This window comes from Heptranchias perlo, chromosome 11 (genome assembly GCF_035084215.1).
Source record: "Heptranchias perlo isolate sHepPer1 chromosome 11, sHepPer1.hap1, whole genome shotgun sequence".
Lineage (NCBI taxonomy): Eukaryota > Metazoa > Chordata > Chondrichthyes > Hexanchiformes > Hexanchidae > Heptranchias > Heptranchias perlo.
This window is the reverse complement of record NC_090335.1, coordinates 59,715,988-59,731,269: the sequence shown is the minus strand read 5'-3', so window position 1 is coordinate 59,731,269 and position 15,282 is coordinate 59,715,988. Positions and strand designations below refer to the sequence as shown.

The following is a 15,282-nucleotide window of genomic DNA, read 5'->3' as shown; positions in this document are numbered from 1 at the left end:
CCTGCTTTCATCTGAAGTGAATCGGAAGCGATGGGAAAACCAAACAGGTAAGGTTTTAATTGTCCAATAAACAAAATATTAAGTACCTCAAGTATCTTAATGAGGTACATTGCCCTTTTAAGTATCGGCCCGCTGACTTTAAGTGGGGTGGGACTTCCTGGTGTCTGGTCTCCACATGCAGACAAATCTGCCTGGGTTAAACCCAGAAGTGGGCGAGTTGGAGCCGAGATGTGGTCACGCTCTGAAAACTTGGAATTGTCACTACCTACCCGCGCACAACCCACCCGTTCTTGGGGGTTAAAATTTACCCCAATGTCTTTATTTTAAGGCAGTCCACCGTTCCACTTCTCTTCACAACTCAAAGACAATTCTCTGCATGGATCCAAGGAGATCAAGGCTATCCTCTGCAGCCATGCTGATGACATGTGTGCACTTTTTCGGGACACCAGCTAAACACCGCAATAATGAGGTCCATACTGCTGCAGAATCATCGTAGGGCATATTGGTATTCTAAAGGTGCCTGGATCAGTCTCGGGTGGAGGGGACCTGAAATATAGTCAGGCTTGGGTTTCAAGGCTAATGGTGGTCTGCCACATGCTGCACAACCTAATCTTGCCAGAAGAGGCCAAAAGAGGTAAATCTTTTAAACTTTTTTTTTACTTTCCTTGCTCTTCTAGGCTCCCAAGGAAAGTTTAGGCCTTACCTTAGTGCCAGGGATAGCTTCATCGGATCCCGTTGGCAGCCTCCTGCTGCCTGACATTGTGCTCCCGCCCACTGGCCAGCTGCCGCCTTCCACCAGTTTCGGCCGGGCAACTGACCGGGGGGGCATGCAAGGTTCCAAGGTCAGGACAGTTTGCCGCCCACCTTCGTTCCCAACCGCCTCATTCGGGGCTTGTCCGTTAGGATTCAGATTCCCATTAGAACTTTCAGAATTTTGACTGCCCAAATCTGAATGAGCCTATTTGAATAAGAGGCACAAAACAAGAACCAAATACGTATGCTATTGTAATACAAGTCTTGACATTCAAATGGGTAAGGGAAAAATCAGGCCAAGCAGCCTGACTTGCATTGATTTAGACATTCAATTTAAAAAGCCCAGTATCAGGGTCAGAGATCTGAGATACATTAATTTAGACTCTCAGCTCAATGGGGCCAAAATTTAAGCTACCTGATCTTGAACAATTGCACAGGAACAAGTTGCAGACTTTGTCACTAGTCTGAATTACATCAATTTAGACATTCAATTAGTCAGGGTTAAATCTATGCTAATCTGAATCAGATCTTCTGTTTAACAAAACTGGTTCTAAACTTGGTTGGTTTGGTTAGGTCTCAGTTTACTGTAGCTCTCTTTTATAATGGCAAAATTCTCATTTTAGGACCAGAACAGTAGAGTTTCAACAAGTTTTAATTTGTCTTAAATTTTATAAGGAAATAGTAATGTTGAGGATTTGGATCTGAGTTTGAAAAGCTTGAATCAGTTCACATCGACATCACTCAGACACCGTGACCCAAGGCTGGTTTGCTCGGTCATAAAATTAGTGACACAAAGTTCCAACATTTAGCATTAATCCTCTGACTTCAAACGCGGCTATAATGCCAAGTCATATCTTCCGACAATCCCAAATATTTTGCAGTTGCAAACATCTGGACAGGTGCAACCCATTTTCTCATATTACCATTACATCTTGAATTGTTTAGATTGATGGATGCATCGAAATTATTAAGCAATGCCTAGTCCTCCCTTGAAAATTTTCACAAAATATGGTAAAAGGTGGCAGTACTTCATGGGGAAATACATGAGATAAGAGATTCAAATTTCAGAGCTCGTTGCTATTTTGTTTAGCCCAATATCAATGGTTTCTATGGAAGCGATCATTATAATAGTATTGTTTTCATCAACTACTTCAATTTGATTTTAAATTTTTAACATCTTTGTGGTCATATACTGGCCTATTACATACTGCACTGCCAAGTGATTTAAGAGGCATGATAGAAAAAACACAACAGCGTTCTATTTTCTGAAGCCTACACAAAATTACAGTTAAAGTCCAAGTGCAATGTTTGGACTTTCCATTTCATTTCCTTGCTGTTTTTTTTTAAAAAGCATACCAGTGAAAGCACCAGAGGGTATCGTCTCAGCTGTCACTGCTATGTAAGATGATCCATTATTAGCCTCTATTAAGTGCACTCTAGAAGTACTACAATAATGGGTCCTTCAAAAACATCCAAGAAAAGATTCTGCCCCACAAGTGCTGTGGATGTACCACGTTTCTTCTTCACAACAGAAGCTGCTGCAGCTCAGCCACCTAAAATAACATTTAAGGGATCGGTGGGAATCAAAAAGATAGAAAGCACTGCATTACTACGGGCTGGGGTTTGTATATTGTAATGATAGGTAAGGAATGCATTACAGAAAATAATCTCAAAACTGAGAAAACTGTTTTTGTTGCAGCAATGGGACAAAATGACAGCTGCCTTTCACCACACTGCAGCCACAGGGCCTCTTAACTGACATTGTTCTTTTAATCTCCCTGGGGAGAAAATTCATTCCCGTGCACTGTCCATCCGCCTGCCTGTGACTGTTAGCTTTTCAATAGTTTAAATGTGTGTCAGATCTGAATCAAAACTCCAAGAGTGACTTTCGTACTGTACCTTTAACACTGACACACCAGTGCAATCATTTAAAAACAATTAGTTCAAAACACCGGTCAGAGCATTGTGAATTGCCTCTCCTTAAAACTGTTGCTTGTGGTTAAGAGTCCATTAAACTACTGAAGTGTTTACAGCTTTATCATGCGACACCTTCATGCAGATTCCAATAGCCTTGAGGATGGGCAAAGGGAAGAAGTAATCGGAAAGAAAGGCAGGAAGAAAGGAGTGGAGGATATTGAAATAATTTGAAATTAATACTTGCTCATTATTGTCAGACAATACAAAGGAAAATACTGGACCTTGTCAGATTTGTTAAGTTCACATGGCAAATCATTTAACGCTTGTGTGTATATATAGTCATTTATTTGATTCATACTTTTTATTTCGTCATTGTATTTTTGAAGTTAATTAAACAAATGACTTCAGCAAATAAATTGAACATATGAAATATTACATGCACATAGTCTTTGTCACATGTCCACTTCTTTTTGGCATGATTTTCACCTCTTTCTCTACCAATAATCTTTGGTAGGTAGAGTTCTGTGAGTATTACTTACATTTGTATTTTAAAGGAGAGGGCAGCCCAATGGAGTAAGTGTTTACATCAGCTTGGCTAAGTTAGAAGCATTGTGATTTTTGGGTCAGAAGTGTGTGGATTTGGGTCCCATACCAGGAGTTTGAGCTCTTAATCTAAACTGACACTGTGGAACTAAGCGAGTGCTGCATTGTGAGAGGTACAGTTCTTCACATAAGGCATTAAACTGAGGCCTGTTATGATGGTTCAGGTGGACGTTAAAGTCCCCATGGCACTATTTGAAAAAGAGCAAAGGGATCAGGCCGACATTCCTCTTTCAACCAATACTATCAAAAACAGATTAAATGGTCATTTATCTCACTGATCTTTGTGAGAGACCTTGCAGTGAGCAAAATGGCTGCCATTCTTACCTACACACTTCAAAGTAATTCATTGTGTGTCAAGCACATTGGGATGTTTCTAAAAGATGTGATAAGTTGCAATATAAATTGCTAAATATATGCAAGTCTTTTTTTCTTAGCTCTCTCTCATATTTTTAAACTACTGCCATTAAAAAAAAATGTACTGCTAGGGTTCCTGGAGCTCTCTAGATCCTCCAGTTTTTTAGGGATGTGTACTGGAGTGGAATAATCCAATAAGATATTCTTAGAGTGTGTCTGATTTTTGACATCAGTGTCAGTGGGACCAATCAATTCTGAAAATGACTGAGAGATGTTGTTCTTAGCCTCAATTAAACCACATAAAATACTCAGCAGGGACTGAGAAGAAAGACAGTACATAGTTGATCTCCAAGGATAAGAAGTGATAAAGGAGGTGACATACTCGAAGGTGATATTCCCTCAGTTTACATCACCCATACACATCCACTCAATTATTTGTTTAACAAAAGAAATGAGCCATGCAATTAAAGTATTTTGTTAAAACAACTGTTTTATATAAAAAATGACAGAGTGGTAAGTGGGGTAGGTACTTACCCTGTACAGTACTTGTATGATATGCTGCCTTCTCTTTTAAACACTATTAGGAGCTTGACCTAAATGTGTTCTACTTAACACTCCAAACATCTGTCCAAGTTTATTTACAATAAAGAACATTCATTTCATGATAGTACTAAGGAAATGGGATAAGGTTAACATCTGTTATATTTTGATGGGTTTTCTGGCATGCTTTGAATGAATCTGAAGTGCCATTCTGTGGATATTTAAACAAAATGCCGTTACCTTGTCAGTGTGCCAGTACTAGGCAATGACCACAGTAAATATTTTATTGAGAATTTGCTATGTTTTACTAAATGTATTAAGCTATGATCACAAGTATTTTGGTCCATGTGGTTAGAGTGATAATACATCAAACGCACATTGGTGTTATTGAACTTGCTAAATCATTTTTAAAGAAATACATTGCCAAAATATGGCAGTGAGGTAACACTTAACCAGGCCAAAACATAATCTTGTGTAGCTCACAAAGCATGTAAAGCTGTAGGTCCCAAGGTAACCATGAGGACTCAATTTGTACAATTCTTGAGAATCAATAAAGCTCCTATAGTTTTTGCTGAGTGCACTCGAGTGGGAACTTACAGCTTTTGGGATCCCACGAATCTCAAACATGAATAATTGGAATTCTGTGAACATGCCAAGTGTGACCTGGAATTACCTGTGTTATGTCACTGCAAGATTGAATTACATTTTTTTCCCCCAAAAGGTTCTAGAATTTTGTCAACAGATTTTAAAAAAAAACAAATATGACCTAAAAAGTTGTTGGAAGCATTAAAACACAATCAGATTTAAAGAGAAATTCCAACCTGGTGTGGGCTAAGCAGTATGTTTTGCTACAAGTTTCTGTAGATGAATGTGTTAACATTGCCTTGTAAACAAGGGGAATTCTGTAAATCTGTTGAAACTGATAACAAGTATCTGAAATCAGTTCAAAAACTTTACAAACTGCTGACTAGGGAGTTTTTTCCCAATTCTAGCCCAACTAATTGTTACCTTGGCACGTGCTTCCTCTTTCTTCATATCCAGCATTACACAGGCACTTCCCTATTGGCACCAGCCATTCCCCATCAGTGCTGCAATACATCCTGGGTGGGTCCTCCTCCTTGGAATGATTGACACAGGAACCACGCACCTCCACAAGGGACAGAGAGTCCACTCCAGGCACTGTGTCTGGGAACATAGCCAAGTTCCTTGTGGTGAAAGGGCACTTTTTGAAGAAGACACGCACAGACACTAAAGCAACACAGGCACCAACATCCTGAAAGGCCAAATAAAATCCTTTCTTCTTGATTGGTCCAACCTCACGGACCTCAGTGTTCAGCTTGAGGATTCTGTCCCCAAGATCCATCTGGGTGAAGCTTTCATCAGCAGCAATTGTGTCAATTTTCACAAACTGGCTTTCTCTAAACTTGACAATGTGATCTTCATCAGATTCCATATAATAGAGGTTGAAAGTTTCTTTACAGGTTCCCAGGACCAAAGGGATGCTGTTGCAGTCTCTCAGAGTGAACTTAAGTTCAACATAAACCTTCTGAGCAGAGTTCCGGGGAATCCAATTTGTCCGCAGCCAGTTGTTCTGGCTGGGTTCCATCACATTGCATACCTGGTAGGTACGGATTGGTATGTAGTGTTCATCCACTCCACTGATTTCTTCCCACTGAAAAGAAAAGAAAAACATTATAAATAGTCATTTTGAACTTAAAGCTTATTCATGTGGGGACATGACCCTTTGTGAACCTCTGCCACTTGGTGACTTTCCAATACAACTTTCTTGGAATGTTCGCCCTGGCCATAAGTCCAGGCATCCAACCGAACACCATAGGGAAAATCAAAAGTTTCCAAACTGGATAGAGTGCCAATATAACAAAGAAAAATTGGTGCAATATGATGTTCTGCCACTAGTCCATTCAATAAATACTGTACCACAAAATGTTTATACAGCATGCTTAAGACAGAGAAACAAAACATTATTACTGCTCCATCTTCCCACACCCCACCCCCCACAACTCCCACCCTTCCTTCCCAAGATTCGGGGAGGTGGGGGGGACGATTTTCAACTGCTGGCCACCTGTAACGCACCTGAAAAATAGACAGCCTGCAGTTGAAAGTTGAAGGAGGAGTCACCTCAGCCACGCTATTGATGCTTAAGACCTACCTAACGCAAATTTCAGTATGAAGCAGGCAGATGATTGGTAAAATATGCAAATCGGGGTCCTACCCACATTTACACCAGGCGTTCAGCGGCCTAACAGCGGTTCTTAAAGGGACTGCTGGACCCTGCTTTTTAACCCCAGCCCACTGCCAGCCCATGGAGGCCCCTTCGGGATCACCTCCCAGCTCCAAACTCAACCTGCTGGTTGACTCAATGTAGAGAGCTGGCCGATTTCCTGCCCTCCCGCAACTAGTGAGCTGCAGCAGGGTGCACACTTTGCACCCACATGGTGCCCGCAAATCGGCAGCAGCATTTAAATGAGGCGCATGCCAAAAATGGTTTGGTTTGCCTGGTGTTGGCATAAGGTGGGCGGCACTGTTGATATAATGCCTGCTACAGGTGGAAGTTGAACATCGCCCACCAATATTTAACTGCTGAAAAACCAGACAGTGGAATTGCGGGACTCTCACTTTCAGAATCCTTTAATTAATTCTCCTCATTTCCAAACTATTCAGGACTGTCACTGCCAACCTCAAAAAGAAATAGAAATTTCCAAAACATTTAATAGCACGAAGGATTTTATACCCTGAGGGAATGTGTCATCAGGCAAGAAAGTCTCGCAATGTGTGCAATGATAACATTGTGTCACTGATTGAATGTAATACATTCATTCGTTGAAAGAAATCCCTATTGTTGACTTTGTTTTGATAAAAGTGACTGACAAATAGGTCTTGTTACAACAGATGCTCCTTCTGCTACAGTGTAAACTTTTTTTTTCAGTCTTTTTTCCAGAAGACAATAAGCAAGGCTTCTGATTTTAGAGTTAAATCTGATAATTACCCCCCGGGAAAGATGAATTCCAAGGTGAGAGTTCAACTTGAAAAAAACTGGATTTCTGGTGTGATGCTCGAAGCCACTTTCTCTGTTTGGCACAGGGAGCACTTCATGCTCCGTCTATACCAACAGGCAGCATTGACGTACAGCACACCTTCACTCGCCTTGTGATATCTCCAAGTGGCTGAACAAAGTTCCATGGGGGTGGAGGCACTGAGGATGCAGCTAAAGATGCACATTAACTCCTTTTAGCATTATACTTGTGAAGACAGTTGCAAGCATTTATTATTTACTAGTTCCTTCTAAAACTGATCAAACCTAAGGTTTTCTGATTACAACCATTCTGGGATGCCCCCACACTCCAAAAGAAATCTGTTTGCTCACAACTGATTTCACTCAATATTTTCACCTGAATGCAGGAAAAAAATGATAAAACCCCCATATCAGAAGGCCTAATAATGGGATATGCTATTCCTGGCTGTTCTACAACTTGAGACTACTGTATCTGCAATAACAAAGCACCGTGAAAATATCAGATCAAAATTTACTTATTATATAATTGATCACCCATTATTATTTTGGAATAAAGCTGGCCTAATGGTCTGCCTGGAGCGAGGCCCATTCCAATGCTAATGATTCCTTAATGGGTTATTCACTGATACTAATATATTTACATCAGGGAGTTGCCTGGTAGCTACACTAGGGATACAATACAGGAAACTAGTGCAAGTCAACAGCTACCGTTTTATTTTGACAGTTACTGGTGTCAGAACGCTCAGATTCAAACTTTGCCCTTTTGTTTCAATTAATGTAACACTTCATTATGTCAATGAGATATCACAGCTGTTATCAGTCTCCAATACATGCACAGATGGACAAGGACAGTGCAAGTCCTTTTAGGCCCTGACTAAAGCTGTGCAACTGCTGGAAGCTGACAACACATTAAGGCCACTTATTGCGATATTACCAGGTTTTGTGTTGCTGCTGCCAGGAATTGCATCCAGAATTGCCTGCCTGTATTTGAAATTCCATCCATGTTAGCTTCTTCCATACACTGCACATGATATTCTGCACATATCATCTCAATATAGTAGATTTCATTCTTTAACGTCCATTTTACTATTACAATTTTCTAAAATTCCCAATTTTTTCCAACACCTCCTTGTTTATTTTTTGTTCGCTAACATTACTAGTTCATCATGAGTTCCTCGCTGCCTCTCTTTTACACAATGCTTTTAAGAACACATTTTATTATTTTTATTGTTACATTATTCAGATGTGAGCCCGGCTTACTCCAAGTGGACAGTGTAATCAGAGTGTCTACAAAGCAATCGCAATCACTGGAAAAAAGAGACTGATATCACAGATATTGTATCTGAACAGTTAGCTCAAGACGCTTGACGTTTATTGTCTCTTTGTTAGTTGACACACTGGAATAAGCAGTGTCAGGGCTCCATTCTATCTCTTGGAGAGCTACGAGTACTATTTGGAACAGGGAAGTTACTCCTCACAATTTGGATCACTACTTGTGAGAATGAAACTAACAATTCGCTCTCTTTAACAAACTATTTGTGGTCTCCACAACAGTTCAGTGGGTGCGAGCATTGCCTTGCTTGGTAGGGCTATTACAATTGCCCTCACATCCCTTGGGATAGGGAGGGCACAATATCAACCTAGGTTCCTGCTTCTGATCAGTAACCTGCTGGAATGTGCATGTGCGTATGGGCATCAGGGGATGACAGAATTGAACTTCGCTCAGTACCCTCACAGTCAAATAGCTCGCCTGTGCTCACTGTCACAAATAGAATGGGCGCTTGAGGGAGGTACTGGAGTGCTGCTACAGCTTGTGGAATCTGACCCCACTGCGAGTCATCATTTCCCAGAGAAGAGGGAATAAAATGAAAAAAAAAATGTCCAGGTTCTTGCCACATTCCAAACTATTCCATGTGGAATGACCAGCAGCGGGATTCAGGAAAATAATTCACCAAGTAGTGTTGGGATAACATGATGAGAATTCATGGGTTATATGATTCCTGACATCAGAAGGTGAATTGGTTTGTTGCCACCCACAATTCTTAATTGGTACTGTAGACCTTCCATCCATGTACCAATGATTCAACTTGCTGATCATCCATCCAAATTTTCACGGCTCTGTTGAATAAGCATTGTACTGAACCACAGCTGCTGACACCGATCTCCTTTAATCTGACATAAATTAACATGACAGCCCAAGAAAGATTCAATTTAATTTATGTTATTTATGTTGTATTTCTCTTCATCCCTGTGCCTATTGCTGTACCATACATGTAAGATCATGGCATGGATTTTAACTGCCAACGGGTTAACATCGGGCACCACGCTGGCGAGTTAATTTCCCGCCCGCTTGCGGCAGAATGAAACTCTAACGATTTTAACGGACAGCCCTCATTTAAATCCCGCCTGCCGAGTCGGCAGAAAGCAAGGGAAAATTGCACGGGCCGGAGGCCGCATGTCGACAGCAGGTAAGTAGCGAGATTGGCTGCCGGGCCGTCCCATGATTGGGGCAGGGGTGGGGGGCGGGGGAGGAGGAGCAGATCACGGCAGAGGAAGCTTAAGCTTTCCTCCTGCTCTTCCTGGCCTCACAAAAAAGTTTAACATTTTTCTTTAAAACTTACCTTTATGGGCCTCTTCTGGCCCCAATCCAATTCCTCACTGGGTTGGCCTCGCAGGAAACTCATAAGCACTTCCAGCTCAGGCCGCCTAGTAAAAATTGCAGACGGGTCGCGATGATGTCATCGGGACCCAATATACATATGCAAAAAAGGACCCCGCCAGGTTTGGGTGAGTGTCCTTGTCGCCTGCTCAGTTGACCAGGTTAAAATTGTTTTTGATTAGTTCCCAGCGGCTTCAGGGTGGGTAAGTAACTTGAGCGATTTTAACTGTCCATCCATAAGGCAGGTTGGGTTAAAATCTCCCCCCCACAACCACAATTTGAGGACCATCAATTATATACCAATTTCTATTATTCACCAGGCGGTCCCTTCCATTATGGCAGATGATGGGGATTCCACATAATTTTATTTATACCTTTCAATAATATAAGCACAATTTAAACAGTACTGGTGATATTGGTGACTTAAAGCGGGGTGACTGTTACTGGGTGGTGATATCAGGCAGGATGATTATTTCCGGGTTATGAAGTAAACATCTAGGCCGGGAATTTCCTCGGAACTGCTCCCGTTCCAAGGCTCGTAACTTCACCAGACGTGTGATGGAAACCCAATTATATCCATAAAGGGGGTTTCTGCTGGACTTCTGGAGAAGTTATGGTGGTGGAGCAGGAACAGCTCAGAGGAAATTCCCGGCCTTATTAATAAATAGGTGCTTTTCAGATCACCTGTGTGGCAAATACTATACATTATTAATTTAATTTATTTTATCTTATTGCTCAAGATAAGCGGCCTTTGGATCATGCATGTCTTTAACAAGGTTGAATTCCACCACTGTCTCCAGACACTCAAATTACATACACAAGTTTGCTTCATGCATATTTCATAGTCTGTATTTCACCAGCCCAACATGAAAGGATTGTTTGATTGAAATAAAGCATTTGAAGCACAAATAATGAAACAATCTGTTTGCAGTAATATCACAGATGTAATTACATTCTGTCTAACCCTGTGTGATGTCCATTGTGCATATTCTTCAACTGTAGATCACTTAGCAAGCTTGACTTTCATCTTTTGTACAACAAAGCTTTAGTCTGTGTTGTATTTGAAAGTATGACACAATAAAAGGTCTTCCAGGTGTCAGCACTTATATGTAGGGTTCAAACAAGTAGATCTAATGATTCTTATGCTTCTGTTGAACATTTTCCTGGGAAGCCACCCTAAGCACTGTTCTATAAGATGCACAATGATTCCTTTTAATGAGACCTGCCAGAACTTCTAACTCCTAACCCCCAACTCCCCATTGCTCCCTTTACATATCATACCCTCATGAGGTGTTGGGTTACTAGAAATAAAAAAGACTTTCATAGACAATTGAAACAAAATCTTGAATTCTATTGTTGAAACTAGTTTCTTCCATCCCGGGTACAACAGATTCAGATATCATTAGCTTAACAACGAGAAACTCATTAAGACTTCGGTTTAACAACAAGCTGGCCTTAGACTACAAATTTAAACCCATAAACTTCTCAATTGCTGAACATGATAACATAATCTGAAGCTTCATGGGAATGGTGCCATCAATTGCTGTTAAAAATAGTACACTGAGCAGGGCAGGGACAAACAATTTCTGCAGCATTCAGCTGCCTAGATACAAAAATGTAACAGGTTTCTCATCGTTCTGTGATGATTTAGATACATATACCTAAAACATCCAATATCACACAACACAAATATAATTTCTCTTTTTTATACAAATGTAAATATACCAATGTTTACAATATACAGAATTAATTTGATTTGTAACGTTAATTTACATGGTGTTCCCACTAACATGAAGATTCTCGTATTTACACAAGTTTGTTTCCCACGCTTGCCTGCACGACATGAAAACAACAAACCATGCAGGATTCTTCAAACTTAGTTTCAGAAATCCCTGGGAGGTAATTTCATACGTTTTACAAGGTCAGAGGTAATAAAGTAGTCTCCAAAATTCTCCAACAATCTTTAAAAATAGTATTGAAGGAAAATAATCCTTAATGAGTGCCTGGTAGTATTATATGATTAAGGATACCTCCCAGACTTTTACTTAAACACCAATAGGTCGAGCCTCGTTAGCTTTCGCTCCTCATGACAACATGGTACCAGGGAAATTCCCTTCTATATTTCAATAAGTCAGATAACTTTTTTTTATTCTACTTGATTTCATAGCTACTCTATACCTCATTTATAATGGCCAATAGGGGCTCACTAAACATTGCGGCCCCAATATTCTCCCTCTACCCCACCCCACCTCCTTTGCCCAGGCACAGCTGCATCTGCCTAGGCCTCAAAACTGAATCTGGTGGACGGAATTGTTTGCATGATGATGTTGCACTCCCGGCACAAGCACAGGACAGTGCATGGCAGGGCCTTAGGCTGGCAATCAGGGGCGGGAACACAGGTGCAATATCCAGTACCTGCAGCTGCCGAGCGGCAGCCAGCAGGCTTCCAGGCCCAAAGATCTATGGGGAGGCTGCCAAAAGAAGCTAGAACTTAGCTTCTCAGGATTCCCTTGCCTTGCTGCATGGCCCCCTCAGACCCCCTGATCTGAAGGGGTCCCGGATATGAGGAATAAAGCCAGCTTCTTTGAGCGCCCCTCAAAAAAAAGCACCACAAAGAGGAATATCAGGGCCGTATGAGCTTTGAAGCTTTCAGGGTATGTCGAACCCCATCTGAACATCCAAAAACCCACCAGGAAAAGTAAAATCAATCAGGAGAACTAAAACCCATCAGGATACCCATAATGTGACAGGATAACACAAAAAAAAAAGTCAAGATAAACAAAATCCAATCAATTAATCAAAAACTTTTCTTTGGTAGGTTTTGTTTTTGCTAGCTTTTCTAAGGCTGTACTTCCTTGGAGTGCCTGCTGCTATAAATACTGATAGGCACTACAAGCAAGCTTGCAGCTGGAAATTAATAAGATCTGCCACCAGTTGATCTCCCCGCGCATCTTGTACCCTCTCATTTCCTTTCTAACTGCTTTTGAAGTGGTTTTCATGAGGCCTATGTACTTGGGAGTTAGCTCTTTCTGCTGTGAGTCTGAAAAAATAGCAAAGAAAACAAATAAAGAGGCTTCCTGTGCGCACATGAAGTGTTGTCACATGCAATTTTTTCTTCATCTTTTTTTCTTCACTGCTTTTCAGACTAGCGTCAGCTGTGGTTCAGTGGTAGCACTTTCGTCTCTGAGTCAGAAGGTTGTGGGTTCAAGTTCCACTCCAATGAGTTGAGCACGTAATCTAGGCTGACATTTCAGTGCAGGACTGAGGGAGTGCTGCACTGTTGGGAGGCCTTGTCTTTCAGATGAGATGTTAAACTTAGGCCCCCTTTGCCTTCTCAGGTGTCTGTAAAAGATTCCACAGCACGATTTCGAAGAAGAGCAGAGCTCTCCCGGTTTCCTGGCCAACATTTATCCCTCAGCCAATACCTAAAACAGATGATGTGGTCATTTATTTCATTGCTGTTTTTGGGAGTTTGTTGTACTCAAATTGGCTGCCATGTTTCCCTACATTACAACAGTAACTACACTTCAAAAGTACTTCATTGGTTGTGAAGTGCGTTGCGACGTCCTGAGATAATGAAAGGTGCTATATAAATGCAAGTTCTTTTGTTTTCTTTCTTTCTTTCTTGGTGGGAGGCATGACTAAAGTGAGAGGATGAGAAACCGATGTACTGGTGGCAATCTTATTATTTGCTACTGTTGCGGTGCAACTACTTGCAGTATAAATGGGATTGTTTCACCAGTAGGGAAGGGGTTGAGGCAGATTACAAATGTCCACAGTCAGTTTCCAATGCATCTCTGTAGTGTGATCATGATATTGAACCATCCAAACAGTACTGGATATTGTGCGCAATTATTTCAGGTTAAGTTGCTACAGGATGCTGTATAAAAGCCCTTACAAAAACAGACCTCTGTAGCTTTTTGGCTGGCTGTGTTGAAGTAATCAAGCACAGCTCACTTTAGCTGCTACAAGTAGACTTCCTGTCAGCCAATTGTGCAGTGACATGGCTGAGGTTATGGAGAATCCATCGATTCTGTGCTCTCCAGTTTCTCCAAAGTATTCTTTTCCCCTTATTGGCCCTGGGTTTTTTCTCTGGTTGTTTGTCTCTCCCAGGAGATGACATGGGCTGCGGGAGTGGGTGAGAGGTGAAGTGGGCGGGGAGGTGTGGGTGGGAAGAAGTGTTTAGCCATGATGGTTTGGCCATCATGGTGTGGGGTAGGTTTGATAGACCGGCTGGTCATTTCCTGCCCGTCAATTTTGTACATTTGTGCATTCTGTTGGAAGAATGAAAGCTGTGGAGTCCTGTGAGGACTCCATGAAGATCAATCTGGTGGGTCTGAAAATTAAATTTTAAAAATTCCTGAGTTGTTAACACCCAGAGCAATCAACTTTACTGGGATTCAGTAGAATATACACTTATTTCTTCAGTCCTTCAAGGAGCATTCCTGTCCTATCAAGAAGAGTGAGGTACGCAATTATGATAACGCCTCAGAACACGCTCTGCTGTTAAAAGTACCGATTTTACTATTCAACATTATATTGAACTGCGAGTCTATCAAACACCTTAAGACAATTTCAGTGGCACAAATCTTGGGTTATTGGCTTTAACTACTTGTAGACTGCTAAACACTGGATATTGCCAAGCAGGCAACTGAATTAGATTAGGAATTTCTAGCTTGCAAACCCTAAACTCTTGATCACAGCACCTCTTTAATTTCTATGAGAATTACATCCAATACTATAATATTGATGAGTATTGTAAATAGGCTAAGAACAAAGACTGGCTTTTTATTCTTTTAAATGGTATTCCAGAAAGACTGGGTGGCACAGTGTGCAAGAAATCAGCCATTTCGTCTCAGAGAACTGGATTCAAGTCTGGCCCAGACTGGTGGAATGAATACTTCCGCTTTCTGTTGGCTCTGTTGGATCCTGAGATAGTCCACAGCACAAACCTGCTCAAACTCAGCACCATTTGGCACTGGATTGCTATTTGCACTCAGAAAATACTGTGGATTATTGGTGTGAGAAATTGAATGTCACACAGGATTCTTTTCGGTTAACAACAACAAATTGCATTTATATAGCACTATTAGCGTTGTAGAATGTCCCAGGGCGCTTCACAGGCGCATAATCAGACTCTGAGCCAAAGAAGGAGACATTAGGATAGGTGGCCAAACGTTTGGTCAAAGAGGTAGGTTTGAAGCAGCGTCTTAAATAAGGAGAGAGAGGTGGAGAAGCAAAGAGGTTTGCCAAGGGAATTCCAGACCTAGGGCCCAGGTGGCTGAAGCCATGGCCGCCAATGATGAGGAAAAGGAAGTGGCAGATGCACGAGTGCAGAATTGAAGGAACGCAGAGTTCTCGGTGGGTTGTAGGGCTGGAGGAGGCTACAGGGCAAGACCATGGAGGGATTTGAACACAAGGA

General features: G+C 41.4%; 1 protein-coding gene across 2 annotated transcripts in view; it reads right to left on the bottom strand.

Annotated features, from left to right (window-relative positions):
* The window catches only part of epha3 (eph receptor A3), a 218,528-nt gene that overhangs the window by 162,847 nt on the left and 40,399 nt on the right, over positions 1-15,282 (bottom strand). For both annotated transcript variants that reach the window (XM_067993160.1, XM_067993161.1), the window contains exon 3: positions 5,176-5,839. In XM_067993160.1, the coding sequence (XP_067849261.1) occupies positions 5,176-5,839 (664 nt within the window). The remainder of the gene's footprint in view (positions 1-5,175; positions 5,840-15,282) is intronic.